This window comes from Chlorocebus sabaeus, chromosome 23 (assembly GCF_047675955.1).
Source record: "Chlorocebus sabaeus isolate Y175 chromosome 23, mChlSab1.0.hap1, whole genome shotgun sequence".
In the NCBI taxonomy this organism is placed as follows: Eukaryota; Metazoa; Chordata; class Mammalia; order Primates; family Cercopithecidae; genus Chlorocebus; species Chlorocebus sabaeus.
In genome coordinates this window covers 24,357,409-24,377,852 of record NC_132926.1, presented here as the reverse complement: position 1 = coordinate 24,377,852, position 20,444 = coordinate 24,357,409, and the positions used below count along the sequence as shown (strand labels likewise).

The 20,444-nt window shown below is 40.4% G+C and overlaps 1 protein-coding gene across 4 annotated transcripts in view; it reads right to left on the bottom strand.

Annotated features, from left to right (window-relative positions):
* Positions 1-19,770, bottom strand: part of CLINT1 (clathrin interactor 1) — a 72,576-nt gene extending 52,806 nt beyond the window's left edge. For 2 of the 4 annotated variants that reach the window (XM_008015155.3, XM_008015156.3), the window contains exon 1: positions 19,317-19,770. In XM_008015155.3, coding sequence (XP_008013346.2) covers positions 19,317-19,357 — 41 coding nt within the window. In that variant the 5' untranslated portion in view covers positions 19,358-19,770. Of the gene's footprint in view, positions 1-17,004; positions 17,188-19,316 lie in introns of those variants that run through there. The other 2 variants (XM_073010554.1, XM_073010553.1) reach the window with 2 other exon arrangements.
* Positions 19,771-20,444: the final 674 nt, after the last annotated feature.

Sequence of the window (20,444 nt, the reverse complement as noted above, 5' to 3'; positions counted from 1 at the left end):
CACGAGGTCAAGAGATCAAGACCATCCTGGCTAACCCGGTGAAACCCCGTCTCTCGTAAAAAATACAAAAAAATAGCCGGGCGAGGTGGCGAGCGTCTGTAGTCCCAGCTACTCGGGAGGCTGAGGCAGGAGAATGGCGTAAACCCGGGAGGCAGAGCTTGCAGTGAGCCGAGATCTGGCCACTGCACTCCAGCCTGGGCGAAAGAGCGAGACTCCGTCTCAAAAACAAAACAAAACAAAAAAAGATTATCTATAAATTCTCAATACTTTTTTCTACAAATTTTGCAAATGTGGATACTTGACACTTCTATTTGCAAAATAAAGTGCCAACATCTAATTAGAATAGTGCTGCCATAATTAAGCCAGACTCTTAAATTACTCAGTAATCAGTTGCTGGTATAAACAATTCAAAAGCCAAAAGCAGTTGCAATATAACAGAACTATGAATTACGGGTGAAAGGCTGTAACAAGAAATACTGTTAGGAAGAATACATTCTATGGGAGCACGTTATTGCCATAATCACAACCATTATCCACAATACATACACCTGTGTAGCATATGCTTTTTGTCTATTCATACTTAACTAATTTTATAAAACCAAATAGCATTGCTAGAAGTAGTGAGAATAGAAAGAACAGAAATGTAGTACTCTTCACAAATCTTATTCTCTTTAGACTTCATAATATGAAAACAGACCAGGTGTGCTGGCTCATGCCTACAATCCCAGCACTTTGGGAGGTGGGCAGATTGCTTGAGCCCAGGAGTTCGAGATTATCCTGGGCAACACGGCAAAACCCCACCTCTACAAAAAGTACAAAAATTGGTCAGATGCGGTGGCGTACACCTGCAGTCCCAGGTACCAGGGAGGCTGAGGTGGGAGGATCACCTGAGCCCAGGAGGTCAAGGCTATAGTGGGCCATGATTGTCCCACTGCACTCCAGCCTGGGTGACAGAGGGAGACCCTGCCTCAAAACAAAACAATCAAAAAATGAAAATAAAACCTTAAGCTTTACTCAAAAGAAAAGTATCATCACCACACTTCCAAAGAACTTCGTCCCAGGCCAGGTGCAGTGGCTCATGCCTATAATCTCAACACTTTGGGAGGCCGAGGTCAATGGATAACTTGAAATCAGGAGTTCATGACCAGCTTGACAAACATGGTGAAACCCCATCTCTACTAAAAATACAAAAATTAGCTGGGCATGGTGGCAGGCACCTGTAATCCCAGCTACTCGGGAGGCTGAGGCAGGAGAATCGTTTGAACCTGGGAGGCAGAGGTTGCAGTGAGCCGAGACCGTGCACTGCACTCCAGCCTGGGCGACAGAGCAAGACTCAGTCTTAAAAAAAAACCAAAAAACAGAACTTTGTCCCATGTGCCAACTCTGAATTACACGTGATCCTGCATACCAAGAAGTTCTAGTAATCTTCTAATTACGACAAAAAAATCTATCTATCTATCTAGCTATCTATCTATACATATAATCAACTGTATAATCTCTATTTTACACGTGATCCTGCATACCAAGAAGTTCTAGTAATCTTCTAATTACGACAAAAAAATCTATCTATCTATCTATCTAGCTATCTATCTATACATATAATCAACTGTATAATCTCTATTTTAAAAATATGCTTTACCACTAAGTGGAACCAAAACCAGGGGTCCTCAGAGAAATGGCTGATTCCAGGGCTGAAGCAGTCAAAGTACAGGATAAGCCTAAAACATCTTTGTATCAGAAGCTAAGGGTGCTCAAAAGAAAAAAGAGGAGGTCAGACACCATGGCTCATGTCTGTAATCCTAGCACTTTGGGAAGACAAGGTGGGCAGATTGCCTGAGCTCAGCAGTTCGAGACCAGGCTGGGCAAATGGTGAAACCCCGTTTCTACTAAAAATACAAAAAAAATTAGCTGGGCATGGTGGGCCTATAGTACCAGCTACTCAGGAGGTTGAGGCAGGAGAATTGCTTGAACCCACAAGGCAGAGGTTGTAGTGAGCAGAGATTGTGCCACCGCACTCCAGCCTGGGCAACAGAGTGAGACTGTCTCAAAAAAAATAAAGAAAGAAAAAAGAGAGGAAGAACTGAGGAATATTTTATTTAAAAAAAAAAAAAAAAACTGGTTTGTAGTTTCCAAAATGCCTGTTGTGAAAGACAAAGAAAGGTTAAGAAATTCTTCATTAAAAGAGACTAGAGAATCATGACAATTAAATACAACATATGCTACTAAACGAAATCCTGGAATGGGACAACTGACAAAACTGGGATATGGAAGAGGTAAAACTATTGTTTTAATGTTAAATTTTCTGTATTTTTTTAAACTATACTGTGGCTAAGAGAATAATCCCTATTCTCAGGAAATGCACACTGAAGCACTGAAGCAAAGGGGGCATGATGTATATAACCTACTTTCAAATGGATGAGGGAAGAGTGTGTGTGTGTATGTAAACAGAAAAAGATGGGGGTGGGGAAGGGAGAATGACAAGCAAAGGTGGCAAAATCTTAAAAATGGATGAATATGGATAAAAAATATCCCAAAGCCATGTCAGTATGTCAAGCAGCCTTAAGTACTTATGAGTCAAAAATCTTAAAAGCCATTTTACTCAACAATATGCAAAAATTCCCTCCAGGGGCTGAGGCAGGAGAATGGCGTGAACCTGGAAGGCGGAGTTGCAGTGAGCTGAAATCACGCCACTGCACTCCAGCCTGGGTGACAGAGCGAGACTCCAGGACACTTTTAAAAAGCTCTTATAATTGTTCTAGTTAATGACAGAAGTCAATAAACACTAGCGAAATGTTGCATTTGGATATGATGGTAACAGACTATTTATGACTCTAAATAACTAGAATATCCATCCCCACTTGCTAGAAAAACTTCATTAAATATTTGCCATAAAATATTTATTTGAAAGTTGCTTTGCAAATACTAGCCATTACAAATCCAACTGCCTATCTTGTGGAACACATTATCTATTCCAGTACAAGTTCCTCAAATGCAATATCCAATAAATTCTAAAAGTTTAAGCCCCCAGGGTCCATTTACAGAAACAAAGTATAGAAATACTATTTCTATTTAACAAGCAAAACACTCCTATTTTGTACTTACAGCAACTTCAGACTCACCTTGTTTTGTGTGTAAGTTTAACTGTGAAATATTTTTTCCTATTGCTGGCAGTTGCTTAAGGCCACTTGCACAGATTATTTGCTCTTTAAAGTTCATCAATTTTGTTTTATAAAAGCAAGGACAGTGAGGTGGTTTTCTTGCCAAGAGGTATCATATGTTAGACTGGTTTCACAAGAAGATCAAATATCCAAGGTACTCAAAAATGAGTAGAGCCTAAGTTTTATTTGTATTTTAGATCCCAACTCTAGTTTTCACAGGTATAAGATAGTCACTAAAATAACTTTAAGAGTAAAAATTTTTCTGTTAAAGGGGTTTAAATTTTATAAAAATTTATTTCCCAACTTAATTCCTATTAATTAGAACCTAAAAATCACCTTTGTTCATCTACATTTTAAACTTTTTAACAACTTCAGAAAATGCCTCACAATGACAAAACTAAGGAAATAAAACAAAAGTAAAGAATAATAATTTACTGACAATACAATGGTAAATGTTTTCACAACATATTAGCTTATTTAATTCTCTCAACAGCCCTGGAAGGTAGACCCTCATCCTCATTTTATACAGCAGAAGTAGAGGAAGTATCTTGACTCAAGTCCCTCCTCCACTTACCCTTCCCACTCTTCATTTAAAAACAAAACTAAAACCCAAAGAAATCTGATCAACTGTGGCACACTCACAACCAGTTATCTTTAAATAGGTGGTGCTCCACTTAAAACACTCTATTAAGGTAATTTTATGAATCGTATTATCTTGCTCCTCAGGACAACACCTAAAAAAAGTAGTAAAATCAGTTAACTTTAAAAAAAGGCATAAAATCCTTCTAAGAGAATGATAATATAAGACATCCTGCACTGACACAATATGTGAAAATTACGTCTTTGCAGACACAGGCTTGATATTGTACAGTCTCATTATATCATCTATAGATTTTCTTCTGCTTGATTAAATTCATATGTATTGCCAAATATCAGACGCTAATCAAAAGTATGTAACTTAAAAATCTTAACAAAATGATAAAACAAAAAATCCTGTATCTCAACAGTGGTAAGAGTGATACCATCTCTTTGTAAACTCAAATACTTGATATTCTGTTTAAATTAAGTAGGCTGTAGTTTTTTTCATTTTTCACCAGTGATTAAACTTAGATGTATTATCCAATCTCAAAAACTAGACTTGACTTTTCTGACACGAAGGAACTGTTTCTAGAACCTGTCTACTGAAATTTTGAAGACCTTTACAGTGTATTTTCCCCTCAAGTTCTCAAAAAAGACACATTTATATTTCAAATTATTTATTTTGGACTATTTGATTAGGGCATAACAGGGACCTTCTTTCTTTTACAACAGAACTAGCTTCTAAGAAAGCACTCACTGATATGCCATCTTGTGTCATTTTCTGTTTCTTTTTCATGCAGTTTTCATGTGCATATGCCTTACAGAAACATAAGCTGCCTACTGGAACCCTACGATCTATCACGTCTTATAGTACTCTACAGGGCTCAAGGTTGCTATTTAATAAGCACTCAGTGAAGGACCCTTACAAGGTCAGCCAAGATTAGTAAGAATATGAATAATGTATTTTGAGTTATTGTATAATGTCTAGATGTTTACACCCTATGCCAGAAATATGGTACTGAGATGGTACATAAGCGATTAAAGAACATTATTCCAAATTATCCACTCTGAACATAAGAAAAATTGGAAAAAGTTGTGCATAAATCCAATTCATATGACACAGCACACACTGAGGCATGTCAAACTGACCACAACATAAAGATCACAGGGTTATGAAACTTTTAAAAGTTGGTCACAGAGGACTACTGATTCTGAAGCACATAATACAGCTCAACAAATGTAAAAATATTTTTTACAGTTGCTTATAGAGAACAGCTTTGTAACAACAATGAAGATTTTCTTTTTCACCTATGGAAACACCTATTTGCTTCCCTCTCATTAAGGGTCATCGACCTCACAGACATTATTCAGAATACTGCAAGAGGCCAGAACAATTTCCTTCTATGATAGGTACATATGTGGAAAACAGAACACACTCTAACTAAATTTGGTTCAGAATCTTAAGTACTGTAGGCTGGGTGTGGTGGCTCACGCCTGTAATACCAGCACTTTGGGAGGCTAAGGCAGGTGAATCACTTGAGGTCAGAAGTTCGAGACCAGCCTGGCCAACATGGCAAAACTCTGTCTCTACTAAAATACAAAAAATAGCCAGGCATGGTGGTGCACGTTTGTAATCCCAGCTACTTAGGAGGCTAAGACAGGAGAATCACTTGAACCCGGGAGGCGGAGGTTGCAGTGAGCCGAGATTGTGCCACTGCACTCCAGCCTGGGCGGCAGAGTAAGGCTCTGTCTCAAAATAATGATAATAAAATAAAATAAAAAATAAGTACTATAAATTTTTACCAAGTAATTTTTAATTTGCGTGAGGTATATACCAGTAATTCACCTTTCTGATAGTGAAATACGGACACACCTAATTTTACTGCGCTTTGCTTTACTGTGCTTCACACATATTTAAGGTTTGTGGCAACCCTGCATTAAGCATTTCAGTAATTCTTAAAATATTTCCAACTTTTCATTATTCTTTCTGTTATAGCAGTCTGTGATCAGTGATCTTTGATGTTACTATTTTAATTGTTTGGGGATAGAATGAACCGTGCTGTTAACTGGTAATATGTTTAATGTGTCCTGACTGCTCCACTGACTGGCCATTCCTGCTGCTCTCCCTTTCCTCAGGTATCTCTATTCCCTTAGACACAATATTGAAATTAGGTCAATTAATAACCCTACAATGACCTCTAAGTGTTAAAGTGAAAGGAAGAGCCGCACACCTCCTACTTTCAATCAAAAGCTAGAAATGATTAAGCTTAGGAAGGTATGTTGAAAGCTGAGACAGGCTAAAAGTTATGCTTCTTGTGCCAAAAAGTTAGGTTGTGAATGCAAAGGAAATATTCTCAAAGGAAATCTAAAGTGCTACTCTAGTGAACACAAGAATGATAAATGAAACAGTTTCATTGCTGATATGAAGAAAATTTGAGTGGTTTGAATAGAACATCAAACTAGCCACAACATTCCCTTAAGCCAAAGCCCAATTCAGAGTAAGGCCCTAACTCTGTTCAGTTCTATGAAGGCTGAGAGAGGTGAGGATGCTGCAGAAGAGAAGCTGAAGCTAGCAGAGGTTTATGAGGTTTAAGAAAAGAAGCCACCTCCACAAAAGAAAAATGTACAGTGAAACAGCAAGTGCTGATATAGAAGCTACGGCAAGTTATCCAGAAGGTCTAGCTAAGATCATCTAATGAAGGTAGCTACACTAAACAGATTTTCAATGGAGATGAAACAGCCTTCCAGTGGAAGACGCCATCCAGGACATATAGCAAGAGAGGTCAGTACCTGGCTTCAAAGCTTCAAAGGACAGGCTCACTCTCTTGTTACGGGCTAACACAGCTGTGAGCCAGTGCTCACTGCACACTATGAAAATCCTGGGGCCCTTAAGAATTATGCTAAATCTACTCTGCATGTGCTATAGAAATGGAACAACAAAGCCTGAATGATGGCACATCTGTTTACAGCACAGTTTACTGATTATTTTAAGTTCACTGTTGAGATCTACTGCTCAGAAAAAAAGATTCTTTTCAAAATATTATTTCACATGGACGAGAAGTCACCAAGGAGCTCTGATGGAGATGTACAAAGAGATGAGTGTTTTCATGTCTGCTAACACAATGTTCGTTTTGTACTCCATGGATCAGTAAGTCTTATTATTTAAGTCTTATTATTATTATTAAGTCTTATTATTTAAGAAAATACATTCCATAAGGCTGTAACTGCCTAGCTAGTGATTCCTCTGATGGATCTGGGAAAAGTAAATTGAAAACCTTCTGGAACGAATTCACCATACTAGTTTTGCCATTAAGAATATTAGTGGCTGGGGACAACTCACACCTGTAATCCTAGCATTTTGGGAGGCCAAGGCGGGAGGACTGCTTAAGCTCAGGAGTTCAAGGCTAGCCTCAGCAACATATCGAAACCTTGTCTCTACAGAAAATTAAAAACGTAGCCGGGTGCCGGGTGTGGTGGCGCACATGCCTGTCATCCCAGCTACTCAAGAGGCTGAGGCCAGAGGGTCACTTGAGCCCAGGAGGTGGAGGCTGCAGTGAGCTGATAGTGCCACTGCATTCCAGCCTGAGTCTGGGCAAAAGAGGAGTGACAGAGCGAGACCTCGTCTCAAAAAAAAAAAAAAAAAAATTGTGATTCATGGTCAAAATATCAACATTTACAGGAGTCTAGAAGTTGAATTCAAACCTCATGGATCACTTTGAGGGGTTCAAGACTTCAGTGAAGTCACTGCAGATGTGGTGAAAACAGTAAGAAAACTAGAACTAGAAGTGGAGCCTGAAGATGTGACTGAATTGCTGCAATCTCATGATAAAGCTTGAATGATGAGCTGCTTCTTCTGGATGAGCAAAACAAGTAGTTTCTTGAGATGGACTCTACTCCCAGTGAAGGACATTGTTGAAATGACATGAGACTTTTTTTGTTGTTTTTCTTGAGACGACGTCTTGCTCCACTGCCTAGGCCAGAGTACAGTGGCACCATCACTGTTGACTGCAGCCTTGACTTCCTAAGCTCAAATAATCCTCCTACCTCAGCCTCTTGAGTAGCTGAGACTACAGGTACACGCCACCACACCTGGCTAATTTTTGTATTTTTAGCAGAGATGGGGTTTCACCACATTGCCCAGGTTGGTCTTCAACTCCTGGGCTCAAGTGATCCACATGCCTTGAAACTCCCAAAGTACTGGGATTACAGGTGTGAGCCAACACAACCTGGCCAAAAAAAAAAAAATTTTTTTTTTTTTTTTTTTTTGAGATGGAGTCTCGCTCTGTCCCCCAGGCTGGAATGGCACAATCTTGGCTCACTGCAACCGCCACTTTCCAGATTGAAGCAATTCTGCCTTGGCCTCCCGAGTAGCTAGGACTACAGGGGCCCACCATTACTCCTGACTAATTTTTATATTTTTAGTAGAGATGGAGTTTCACCATATTGGCCAGACTGGTTTTGAACTCCCAGGCTCAAGCAATCAAGCAATCCGCACACCCCCACCTCACAAAGTGCTGGGATTACAGGCGTGAGCCACTGCACCAAGGCCTGAGAATTTTTTTTTTTAATTGAGATGCAGTCTCGCTCTGTTGCCCAGGCTGCAGTGGGCAACTTAGCTGATAAAGCAGTAGCAGAGCTTCATCAGACTGACTCCAATTTTTTTCTTTTCTTTTCTTTTTTTTTTTTTTTTTTTTTTTTGAGGTGGAGTCTCACTCTGTCCCCCAGGCTGGAGTGCAGTGGTATGATCTTGGCTCACTACAACCTCTGCCTCCAGGGTTCAAGTGATTCTCCTGCCTCAACCTCCTGAGTAGCAGGGATCACAGGCGCCCGCCACCACACCCAGCTAATTTTTGTATTTTTAGTAGAGGTGGGGTTTCACCACATTGGCCAAGTTGGTCTCGAACTCCTAACTTCAAGTAATTCACCCACCTCGGCCTCCCAAAGTGCTGGGATTACAGGCGTGAGCTACTGCTCCTGGCCTAATTTTTGTATTTTTAGCAGAGACAGGATTTTGCCATGCTGGCCAGGCTGGTCTCAAACTCCCGACCTCAAGTGATTTGCCCACTTTGACCTCCCAAAGTGCTGGGATTACAAGCGTGAGCCACCGTGCCCAGTCTGACTTCAATTATAAAAGAAGTTCTACTTTAGGTAAAATGCTATCAAGCAGCATTGCACACTGCAGAGAAATCATCTGTGAAATGAAGAATCTATGATGCAGAAAACTTCATCATTATTTTAAGAAATTGCCACAGCCACTCCAAACCAGCAATCCCACAACCCTGATAAGTCAGCGGCCATCAGCACAGAGGCAAGGTTTTCCAGCAGCAGAATGATAAATATCTGCTGAAAGCTCAGATGGCTGTAGTTTTAGCAACAAAATATTTTTAAATATAATACCATTGTGCATTTGATAGACTACCATATAGTGGAAACATAACTTTTTTTTTTTTTTTGAAACAGAGTCTTGCTCTGTCGCCCAGGCTGGAGTGCAGGGGCCTCATCTTGGCTCACCGCAATCTCCGCCTCCTGAGTTCAAGCGATTCTCCTGTCTCAGCCTCCAGAGTAGCTGGGATTACAGGTGCACGCCACTGCACCCAGCTAATTTCTGTATTTTTAGTACAGACAGGGGGGTTTCACCATGTTGGTCAGGCTGGTCTCGAACTCCTGACCTCAGGTGATCCACCCACCTTGGCCTCCCAGAGTGCTGGGATTACAGGCATGAGCCACCAGGCCCAGCCAGAAACATAACTTTTATATGAACTGGGAAACTAAAAATTTGTATGACTTGCTTTATTTCAATATTCACTTTACTGCAGTGGTTTGGATTTAAACCTCAGAGATAAATTAAATATCTCTGAGGTACGCCTGTACAACAATTTTTTGTTTACATGATGTCTTGTAAAAGATTAGCATAAACTGTTAAATATGTATTCTGAAAGTACATCATCTAGATTTAAATCTAGACTATTTTCTAGATGTGTTATCTGTGGCACGCTCTTGGCAGTCTGTGCTCAATTTCCTCACCAGAAAATCGAACATAACAATGTTGTCACCTTTGTTCTTGGCACATGGCAAATGCTCAATAACTATTAGCTTTTATTATTAGAAATATCTGGATTTAAAGGATATCTTCTGTAACAAATATCAACTTACCAAATGTAATGTATTCATTCAAAAATATTTGAGCACTTACTGTGTCATAATTGTTTTAAGAGTTAGTAATACAGCAGTAAACAAAACAAAATTCCTGCCCTCAAGGAACTTGCATTATCAGAGGCAGCAGATGAATACGTGTAACAGAGGAAGGCAAGCACAGAAAAAAAGTGACGTGTGAGTGCATACTATGTAATACAAGAGGTCCGCTGAACAGAACAAAGAAAGTGAGGGACAGTGGTGGGAGAAGAGATCAGAGGGGGGCAGCAAAGAGCCAGATCTGTACAGGCCAGTAAACAATGAGATGAGAAGCCACTGGAGAGTTCTGAACCCATTTGACTTAGTATTTTTAAAGAATCCCTTTTGCTGCTGAGTGGACAGCAGACTATAGGGCTAAACACTTTACATGGCTTCATGAAAAACAGGCCATCCTTCAAAGCCCATTCAGTACTGAACTTATAAGCCAAATACATCAAACTAAGGATATTACTGGCTGAGTGCAGTGGCTCACGTCTATAATCCTAGCACTTTGGGAGGCTTAGGCGGGCGGACTGCCTGAGCTCAGGAGTTTGAGCCCAGGCTTGGAAGCATGGTGAAACCCCTTCTCTACAAAAAATTAGCCAGGCATGGTGGTGCGCACCTGTAGTCCCAGTTACTTGGGGGACTAAGGCGAGAGGATGGATTGAGCCCAGGAGGTCAAGGCTGCAGTAAGTCAAGAGCATGCGTGCCACTGCACTCCAGCCTGGGTGACAAGTGAGACCCTGTTTCAAAAAAAAAAAGAAAAAAAAAAAAAGCATTATTTAACTGTGGAGTTTAACTACAAATTAAGACATGTAATTTCATCCGTATAACCTAAGTCACTTTAAAAAGTGACAAATGAAAAACCAGTATGAAAAAAATTAATAGAAAAAGGCTCAGTATGCTTATTTGCATTGTTCTTTTTTTTAATATTAAAAAAAAATTTTGAGAGACAAAGTTTCACTGTTGGCTACACTAGAGTGCAGTGGCACGATCACAGCTCACTGCAGCCTTCAACTCCTGTGTTCGAGTGATCCTCCCATTTTAGCCTCCCACATAGCTGGGACTATAGGCATGCACCACCATGTCCGGCTAATTTTTAAATTTTTTTGTAGAGACAAGGTCTGTGTTGTCCAGGCTAGTCTTGAACTCCTGGGCTCAAGAGATCTTCCCTCCTCGGCCTCCCAAAGTGTTAGGATTACAGGCGTGAGCCATGGCACCTGGCCTTGCACTGTTCTCTAATGATTTACTAAAAATGTATGAAAACAAATGGAAAAAACAAAAACAAAAAACACCAAAATTGAATTTTCAATGCATGCCTTTTTTTCTACTATAAAAATATAGGCTATTTGAATGAGAATTCTTGAAACATTTCATTCAATAATTGTTGAAAAAGCATACATGCACATTTACCACATAATGGTGAGTGCGTGCAAAATTATAAAAGATTATTTATATTAAAGTTATCTAGAACTTAAACACTGTCCTAAGAATTGAGAAGCTAAATAAAATTCATGTCAAAACAAGTATCCTAGGCCAGGCATAGTGGCTCACACCTGCAATTCCAGCATTTTGGGAGGCCAAGGTAGGTAGACTGCTTGAGCTCAGGAGTTAGAGACCAGCCTGGGAAATGTGGCAAAACTCCATTTCTACCAAAAATACAAAAATTAGCTGGGCGTTGTGGCGTGTGTCTATTGTCCCAGCTAGTTGGAAGGATCACTTAAACTACTTGGGAGGATCGCTTAAACTTGGGAGGCTGAAGCTGAGATGGCACCACTACACTCCAGCCTGGGTGACAGAGCAAGACACAGTCTCAAAACAAAACAAAAACAAAAACAAAAAACCAGAAATGAAATATTCCAAAATTGGCTAACTAGACTCTTCTTAAATGAAGTACAAACCATTCATGTGCACTGTTGCACATTAACAAAATCACTCGCATTTAATAATTTGTTAGCTAAATCTATCCACGAGTAATAAATAGCTATAAATTGGCTCTAACATGGGAATATATTATGTTCCTTTACCTGTACTTAATTTTCAGGCAAAAGAGCCCTGGTAAGCCAAAATAATTTCTTGCCAATTTGGAAGAGGCGTTGAATAACCGGAAGGCCCTTTCTCCAATGTGCTTTCCTTGTATATACTGTTCGCCCATTGTCAAACACCATGAATTTGGTATCACATATTTTAGAGGATTCTTTTTCTTGATATTGTTCAGTCTCAAGAATAAATTGTCTGCTTCAATGTGCATTTATAAAATAAATCTTTTTAGGTTTTAGAAATGTTTTATATTAGCAGTTACTTTAAAATCTTGAGAATACACAAAACAAGCTGAACAAAATATTAAGAATTGGCAGAAACTCACAATGTGTCTTTCTAAAGACTTTATTCCTCAACATGTCTTTTGAAAGGGTATTTCTGCAATATGCTTTGCAATTTTAAAGTGGAAGCCACTTATGATTTAGCAAAAATAATACAAGACACAAACAACAGAGGTATTTAAATAAGCTGTCCTATGTGTAGGCTACGCTGAGTCTTAAGAGACAGTACTCACTGAAAATAATCACTTCATGGATGAAGATACAGTTCCTACATATTTGTAAATAACCTAGTCTGACAACGATATCTTCATTTTCTCAAACACTGTATTCCTTTGATTTTTCTAGTATCATACTGTGTGTAACAGTAATAATAGTAATAGATGTTTCAAGAGTTTACTGTATGTCAAGTACTATACTGTTTCACATTTAATCTTCACAATCCTGTAAAATATCATCTCCATTTTACAGAGAAATAAAGATACCATTCCAACACATAAGATCACCGTTTCTAGTAGAAGAACTAAGATTTCGATCCAGTTCTCACCTCTGAACCACTAGCTAGTCCCAGATTTATTAATCACCATCTGGAGGTACCTAAGTATAGTGGCAAAGTATGTTTGGCTAGCAAATTATTATAAAAATACATAGATGGACAAACACATAATTAAGCCAAACAAGAAAAGCTCACATGAAGTGTTAACTTGAAAAACAGAGAAGACTAAACAGTAAAATAAGTTGTCACCAAAGGTAGCTGAGACTAAAAAGTTAACTGTATATAAGAACCTTCAAACCTTCAAAAGTACTAAAAATGTACTTTGAATCTGTAAAGTGATCTTCACTAAAACAAACATTGGAAACAAGTAGGAAAATAATGTAAGAATACAGAAGGCCAGGGACAATGGCTCACACCTGTAATCCCAGCTCTCTGGGAGGCCAAGGCAGGCGGATCACATGAAGTCACAAGTTCGAGACCAGCCTGGCCAACATGGCAAAACGCCAACTCTACAAAAATTAGCTGGGCATGGTGGTGCATGCCTGTAATCCCAGTTACTCGGGAGGCTAAGGCAGGAGAATCACTGGAACCCGGGAGGTGGAGGCCAGTCGCAATGAGCTGAGATCACACCACTGCACTCCAGCCTGGGTGACAGAACAAGACTCCATCTCAAGAAAAAAAAAGTACAGAAGAAGATTCAACTGTGGAGCCATACTGTGAAACTTTGAGTACTTGCAAATGGCACTCAAAATAAAAAAGGCTAAGTACTGCCAATGGACCTATCAGTAAACAGATGAAAAACTGCCTTGTAGGCCGGGCGCGGTGGCTCACGCCTGTAATCCCAGCACTTTGGGAGGCTGAGGCAGACGGATCAACTGAGGTTAAGAGTTCAAGACCAGTCTGGCCAACATGACAAAATCTCGTCTCTACTAAAAGTACAAAAATCAGCCGGACATGGTAGCACATGCCTGTAAACCCAGCTACTCAGAAGGTTGAGGCAGGAGAACTGCTTGAACCCAGGAGGCAGAGGTTGCAGTGAGCCGATATCACGCCATTGTACTCCAGCCTGGGCAAAAAGAGCGAGACTCCTTCTCAAAAAAAAAAAAAAAAAAAAAGAAAGAAAGAAAAAAAAAGAAAAACTGCTTGTAAACTAAAACTAAAGCATGCAAGAAAATATAAGAGGCAGTTAAGAACTTTTTAAAAGCACCCTGACAGCAGTACTAAATAGATTTAACTATAGAAAATTACCCCTAAGAAATGCTAGCAGAAATAAACCAAACTCATCTTTCTTTGGAATTAAATTCTTAATATCTATTTGTGTCCAGTTACTAGAAAAGGAGGAGAATAATTAATTCATTGTTTCAGCAATAACAATTACTTACAGTTGGTTTAAAGAAAAGTTGACATGGGAAGACTAGAAAGCTGACAACTATCTTACCATCTCTGCTTTCAAATTCCAAGAAGCAAACTGAACAGAGATTTACTGGTAAGATAACGAAAATAAAGGGGATGACATCTGAAGACTGAAAGAAAAGAAAAACAAATAATCCGTTCAAGTTGTAGCATATCTGTAGTGGCAAGGTTCTTTAAGGCAGGTATTGAATGTTTCAAGTTCAGAAAATAGAGTACTAGACCAGGCACAATGGCTCCCGCCTGTAATCCCTGCACTTCAGGATGCTAAGGCAGGCAGACTGCCTGAACCCAGGAGTTCAAGACCAGCCTGTGCAACATAGCAAGAACCCTTCCCTACAAAAAAATTTTTAAAAATTAGCCAAGAATGGAGGTGCGGCTGTGGTCCCAGCTGCAGTGTCCATGTTTGCGTCACTGTGCTCCAGCCTGGACAACTGAGTGTGACCCTGTCTCAAAAATAAAAAATAAAAAGAAACTAGAGTACTAATTGAGTAAATAATAAATGTATTGTCTGTTAAAATAAATGAATGTACTATTCTTTATAAAAGCAAAAGTTTCTCCCTCTGGAGTCAGGAGACTAGAACAGTAGTTTCTACAACTCTATTACATTATCTAAACATTTAGGAGCTAAAACCAAGCAAATATACATTAATAAAAATCAACTTATGAGGGAAAATGCAAGCTATGCTTAGGAGAATAACTTAAAATGGACTACCCATAGCTGTTGCCTTAGGACCTAAGCCAGAGCTGTCTGAATTACTATCATAAAAACGGCCACTGAGGCTGGGCAAGGTGGCTCATGCCTGTAATCCCAGCACTTTGGAAGGCTGAGGTGGGTGGATCACCTGAGGTCATGAGTTTGAGACCAGCCTGGCCAACATGGCAAAACTTCACCTCTATTAAAAATACAAAAATTAGCTAGGCATGGAGGTAGACACCTGTAATCCCAGCTACTCAGGAGGCTGAGGCAGGATAATCATTTGAACCCGGGAGACAGAAATTGCAGTGAGCCGAAATCACGCCACTGCACTTCAGCCTGGGGGATAGAGTGAGACTGTCCCTGGAAAAAAAAAGGTGGGGCGGGCCACTGATGAAATAGATTTACCACTATTACTCCTTGCAAGGAAAGAGAAGGATTTGCTGAGCTTAACCAAGTAAGTAGCAGTTTTGATCTACCACTACCATTACTATGTAATGAAGTGTCATCTTCATTACATTCCTCAAATCTGGAGAGAAAATAGAACTGCAGCAACTTTCAATTTTACCATGTATAGGATGACAAAATATAAACACGTCCAATTTTATTACAGCCACAAGTAAAGATAGACAGGTCATAGGACGACAGTGGTTAAACTAGTGCTCCTAGTTGGTGGGAATGGTGCCACTTATCCTTTCCTGCCACATCGTCTTTTATGCAACTTGACTACTGGAAGATACTGGCATCCCAAGCTCTGGCAGGCCTATGGTTTTATCTGCTTCCCCTCAGTTCCACAATGTTGTGCAAAACAAATCCCTCTACTGCCACTAGGAGGTGCAGCGATTGTGGAAAATATCCCCCCACTTCCAGAAAGTCTTCAAGGTCTCAAAAGCCAATGTTTGAAATACATCATTAACACTTTGGGTGGCTGAGATGGGTGGATCACCTGAGGTCAGGAGTTCGAGACCAGCCTGGCTAACATGGCAAAACCCTGTCTCTACTAAAAATACACAAATTAGATGGCTGTGGTGGCAGGCACTTGTAATTCCAGCTACTAGGGAGGCTTAGGCAGGAGAATCACTTGAACCCCAGAGGTGGAGGCAGCAGTGAGCCGAAATCACACCACTGCACTTCAGCCCAGGCAACAAGAGCGAAACCCCATCTCAAAGAAAAAAAAAAAAGAGCCAGATGCAGTGGCTCACACCTGTAATCCCAGCACTTCGGGAGGCCGAGGCGGATGGATCACGAGGTCAGTAGATCGAGACCATCCTGGCTAACATGGTGAAACCCCCATCTCTACTAAAAATAAAAAAAAATTCAGCCAGGTCTTGGGGCACACGTCTGTAGTTCCAGCTACTTGGGAGGGCGAGATAGGAGAATCGCTTAAACCCGGGAGGCGAGGTTGCAGTGAGCCAAGATCGCACCACTGCACTCCAGCTTGGGCGACAGAGCGAGACTTGGTCTCAAAAAAAAATAAGATAAGATAAAATAAATACATCATCATACTTAAGAGCCGCTACCATACTGAATCCAAGAGTTTCTCCAGGAAACACATTTTTCAAAGAGTACTTTTTTTTTTTTCTGAAGTAAAACCTCACTGGGTATCAACACACACTAAAAGTCCTAGTCTTCCTGAGTCATGGTGTGTATTTACTGCATAAAATATTTAAGTATAACACTTATTACCACTTTTTAAGAAAATTTCCCTTTTCAGCCTAAATTGCCTACAGAGGATAATGGCTACAAAATTTGTCTGCTATTGTAAACACTAGTTCCAACTACTTTTCCTTGATGGAAACGCATTTCTCCAATAGCCATTAAAGGTGGAAAAAGTCTTACTCTAGCCAGGTCCCCTCATTTTACAGATAAGGAATGCAACATCTGGAGATTCATGTGATTCTGCCTCAAATCATACATACAGCTAATTAAAAAGGTAATGCCAGAATAGGAACCAGATAGTTAAACCCCCTAACCTTTCTCTCATATAAGCCCTCATTCTATTGATCTACCTATTTGAATAGTCCTTAATCGCTTCACTGTTTCTTCATTTGCAAGTTCCTTCATCATTTTAAATCTTTGATAATCAGACCAGCCATTCTATGGATCTGCTGCACATCTATTATGGCATTATAAGGTGCACAGTCTAACAGATCCACAGTTCTGTAAGATGCTTACATTTGGGGGGAAGAATTTCTTCTCTTCTTGCCAGTGAAAGATGAAAATTAAAATCCCGAGTACTCATCAGTAAATCAACCTCATGTTCTAATCTTAATGTGTCAGACACCCACAAAAGCCTTAAAAAGTTTTTGGTGGCAACATTCTTCTATGTTCTTGAATAATCTGGTTGAAGTCTACATCCTAAATTGGGTAGTAAAAAGACAGATAATATTTTTCAACAATAGCTTTTCCTTTACATAACTACTTACTGGTAAATTTAATCTAAAGCACATGAAGATTAGTAACAAGTGTGATAAGCAAATATGAAAGGTACAACAATAGTAGGAATATTGCCTCAATTTCTGTCTTACGAACAATGTACAGCCTCTTCAAATTTTTGAGTACCACAAATTTAGTCCTCTAAGAGAACAAGGTGTTTCTTAATGGTTTTATTCTGCTGACCTCTGACTTAGAAATAAAGAGGCAGTGCCAAGCACGGTGGTGCATGCCTGTAGTCCTGGCCACTTGGGAGGCTGAGGCGGGAGGATCACTTGAGCCCAGGAGTTGGAGGGTGCAGTGAGTTATGATCACACGAAAGAATGAGATCCCATCAAAATTAAAAAAAAAAAAAAAAAAAAAAAAAAAAAAAAAGGCAGCTTTTAGTCTTCTTTTGGCCTTTAAAAAACTATTTAGGTTGACATCCTAATCTTTACACAATATACTAAAAAAAGCCAATGAACCTGGATCTGGAAAAGAACTATTAGTTTATTTCATCTTTGGTAAGCAAAAGCAAAGAACATATAAATAGCTAAATAGTCCAAAATAAACAGCTAAAGCCTTAATAGCCAAATGAGTTGTTATAAAGGAAAATTATTAAAGCAAATCACTTTTCAAACTTGAAGCTTCTCTCTTAAAGAGATTTATCTCTAAATGCAAAACATTTGCTAGTTTCAAAAGTACACTGATCTAAACACACGTTAAGGGCTTTATATGCAATACAATCCCTTAACCCTTAAGCCTCACAACAACATTCTAAGGTAGGTATTGTTGCATTTTCATTTTGCACCAGAAAAAACTAGGGCACTGTGAGGATAAGTAACTTCCCTAAGGTTACAAAGCTTGAACCCAGCTTTGCAGGTTCTGAAACCTATGCTCCTTGGGCACTCTATTGCCTTCTTGGTAGCACAGAAAATATAAAAATATGATCAAGCTCTAAGTTCTATCTCATGTATCAGACAAGGCACTGGAAATTACTTTGTTTCCTGGTGTCAAGAAAACAGTTTGTTATCTATACTTCCTGATTTTAGGTTAGGTGGGTGGCACAAATGAACTGTTTTTCTCACCACACTTATTGCATAATCATTAAAACCCAAAAGGAAGAGGACTGCCTAAATTCTTAAACTTTATTTCCTGCTGGCCTAGAAGACCTTACTTAACCACTGTTATATCTGATTATACTCATTTTAAAAGTTAAGGTTTTCCTTGTGCAAGTAAGAGACTGAAGTTATTTCAGTCTTAAAGGAAATCAACTACGTACTGGTCGTTTTACCTGCTTTTAAAAGCAGATCAACAGGATATAAACCTGCGTTGTTTTTTTCTTAAGGGGAAATTTCTTAATGACCTCTTAATTTAATCGAATGGAACAAGTAGCACACCAAAAATGAGGTGTAGTGGAAAAAGAAACAGAAGAAAAAATCGCAAGAAGTTACATAGTGATCTACTTTCACTAGTGTTAGAAAAGCAAAGGATGAGTCTCTTTTTGAGTAACTTCAGGCTGACCACAATAGCCACTTGTTACACTATGAACACCCACTCCAACACTTCAGGTTCATTAGGAATTAAGAGGAGGCCAAGAAGGTAAAAGACACAATCCAACCAGGTCTAAGGTCTCTCCGTACTACACCCTGAGGGACACAGAGAACCAGTGCATTGTGCCCCCCAACCCCAAACCTTCCCTGCTGCCCAGGAGGCAAAGCCCACAGCCTGGGGCCAAGACAGTCCTCTGGCCAGGGCAGTGACCCAGCGTCAAACAACGCGCCCCTTATGACCAAAGCGTCGGCACCCAGGGGTTGGAATAGGGGAAGGGACAGGAAGGCCTGGAAAGGAGAGAAGGGTGGCCAAGATGATGCTTTTTAAAACGAGGGAGGGTCCCTCCCCAGCCTCACCAGCGGGGATGAGGCCCGGGGCCGGGAAGGAGCGGGTCGCCGCCATGATGGGACTGGCAGAGCCGGGGGGCGTGACGTGGGCAACCCCTAGCCCAAGGCCAGCTCCGTCTCCCCCTACCCCCTCCCCCACGTGGGCCTCGGTCACAACTGCCCCCCGATACTCACGCTTTGTCCACCAGCTCGCGCACCTTCCACATGTTCAACATCGTGTCCCGCGCGGGACGGGCCGCCGCCTCCCTCTCCTGCTCCCCACGGACCCTGGAACACTTCCGTACCGGGGCAGTTCCAGGCCGGGGTCACCGCCGCCCACCGCCTCGAACTCCCCCAGTCAGCTCCTTCCTTTGCCACAGCAGCGGCGCCGCCGGTGACACGTCGAGACGCGGCAGCAGAGGCGCTGCGTGGAGCGGAAGTGCCCGACTTTCCGCCGCTGCGCGCGGGGCACGCCGTGACTTGTAGTTTTCCCTCAGTGCCGAGCGGGGCCGGTTCAGTTGCGAGAGCTGAGAGGAGCTGGGATGATTTTTCTCAAACTTTCCCAGTCCCCTGCACCAGACCTACCGAGCCGGAAATTTTGGAGGTGAGGCCCAGCGATCTGTGCTTTTGCAAATCCTCCAGGTGATTCTGATCACGCTCAAGTTTCAGAACCACTGGTGCAGGATCTAGTCACACTCACTTTTCAAATGTAAGGCAGTATTGCTATGTTATTAGTAATGATTATACAGAAGTATGATTGGCATATGTATTCCTCATCGACAGACACATCGCTGTATTTATTTCCCAATGCCCAAGTACACTTAGATCCCTAGGCCTTAGTTTCCACCCCTGTAAAATTGAAGAACTTGTATTCTGAATCCCTTTCTGCTCTAATTCTATGATACAATGTTTTATATTTAGACAACTACCTGAAATCCTTGTTAAATACTTTGTTATAAACCTCAGAAACTCAGTTCACACTCCACGGGAAACTAAAAAGCCAACATTATATATACACACACACGCATATATGTGACTGGTTTATGTTTTTTTAAGGATAAATATGCACATTGCTTTCATTGCTTTGTTGCAATGCTTGTCATCACTTCCTTCTCCACTTACTCATTTTTATCAATGCTCCTGTTAAAGCTTCAAGCAACCTTGTTTCCTTTGATCCGTCTGATGAAATTTTACAGTTCTTTTCATTCTACAAATATTTATTGGGCATCTTGTATGTTCCAGAAGTGGGGAATACAGTTAGAGACCCAGCTCTCTTGGAATTTAAAGGTAATTGGAAGAAACATAATAATCAAGGAAACATTT